Raw genomic sequence first — 1,389 nt, 5'->3', positions numbered from 1 at the left:
CACATAAAAACTAACATTTCAGGATTTAGTGTCAAAATATAAAAAAAAATTATGAATGTCTTTGCGAGTGAGCAAACTGAACATCATGTTTGGGAGAAGTTGATCCACAACAAAACACAAAGCATGCAGCTAAAGTTTAATTAACAATTAATTCATTCAACTATTTAAACATAAATTCAAATATAAAGAGATAATATACACTTAAAGAACACTCAGTCTCATCTTTAAATAATCAGATGTCAAGTTGTTTTAATATAAAATCATTTAAATGCTTTAATCAAACCCCATAACGATTTTGTAAAAGCTGTTTTTGAACTTCATGTTTTCGCCCTACGATCCTCATCTCAGCATTTTTACTATTTTGTTTGCACAAAAATCAATTACATCGWCCAGTAAAATGCACAACATTGGTTTGTTTGATTTTGTCGGCTTCACCTCATCAGGATGACCTTTCACATCAAAGTAGACGATTAGCTGCAGTTTGATGCATTCCTTCACGGCCTCCTCCAGGGTTGGGATCTTTTCACCAGCAAACTTGTTCCTGGTGATGAAGAAAACAAGTAAGGCTTCATTAGAGATCAGGCATTTTTAAAGCAAAAACATTTTTACTTTTGTATTAGGTAAATAATGATTTGGTTTCTTTTTGACGTGTCCTCATTGCAAAAAGTGTACAGTAAACATGGTGCACATGGTGACCACAGATTAAACAGGATTCTTATGCAGGTGTCTTTTAAAATCTATCATTCAATGTGATATATTTTCCAAATACTGAACATCGTATGTGAACAGGAAGAGCTTCTATTTCCTTTTCTACACTTTATTTTGACTAAATGTTATGTAGGTTAAGCTCATAAAGAATTTGCCAAATCTTCTTATGCTATTGACTCTTGTTTAAAGCAACCCCTGGAAATCCCAAACCTTCACCAAACTCTATCCTCCAAGMTGACAACACTCTCCCCACAGAGAGAGGTTTATCAGAAACTACACCCAAAATATGGGAGTAGAAAGGAAAGACTARCAGTGAATCCCAGTGGGATCAGATTTGTCGTGCTGTATGTTTGARATCGACAATCATATGTTGGCTGATTTTTGACAAAAGCTGTTTTAAAGAATTGGATGACATCCAACAGTAATAATCAAGCTGGTGAGCTGTGTTAGTAGGATGTGCCAGGATGTTGTGGCTGTCTCAATTCAGGGGCTGCATCCTCCTGAGTGTGAATTAGTGGTCCACCTACGTCACTGCCCTACACCGAAGGCTGTCCCAATTCATGGGCTCCTTCTCATGCAGCAGATGGACTTAGATGGATAGACAGACTGCTGGAGCACAAACTGAGCACATTTCCTCACTCTGCTGTTGTCTTTAGTCTCTCTTCTCTACATGTTTATTGT

General features: G+C 36.8%; 1 protein-coding gene across 1 annotated transcript in view; it reads right to left on the bottom strand.

The window, feature by feature from the left end:
* gde1 (glycerophosphodiester phosphodiesterase 1) overlaps positions 1 to 541 on the bottom strand; it is a gene marked incomplete at its 5' end in the record, with an annotated part of 10,190 nt that extends 9,649 nt beyond the window's left edge. The window contains 1 exon segment of the mRNA XM_014028027.1: positions 436 to 541. Within this exon segment, the coding sequence (XP_013883481.1) occupies positions 436 to 541 (106 nt within the window).
* Positions 542 to 1,389: the final 848 nt, after the last annotated feature.

This window comes from Austrofundulus limnaeus, unplaced genomic scaffold (genome assembly GCF_001266775.1).
Source record: "Austrofundulus limnaeus strain Quisiro unplaced genomic scaffold, Austrofundulus_limnaeus-1.0 Scaffold711, whole genome shotgun sequence".
In the NCBI taxonomy this organism is placed as follows: Eukaryota; Metazoa; Chordata; class Actinopteri; order Cyprinodontiformes; family Rivulidae; genus Austrofundulus; species Austrofundulus limnaeus.
Note: the sequence above shows the minus strand (reverse complement) of the source record. Positions and strands in the feature narration are given on the sequence as shown.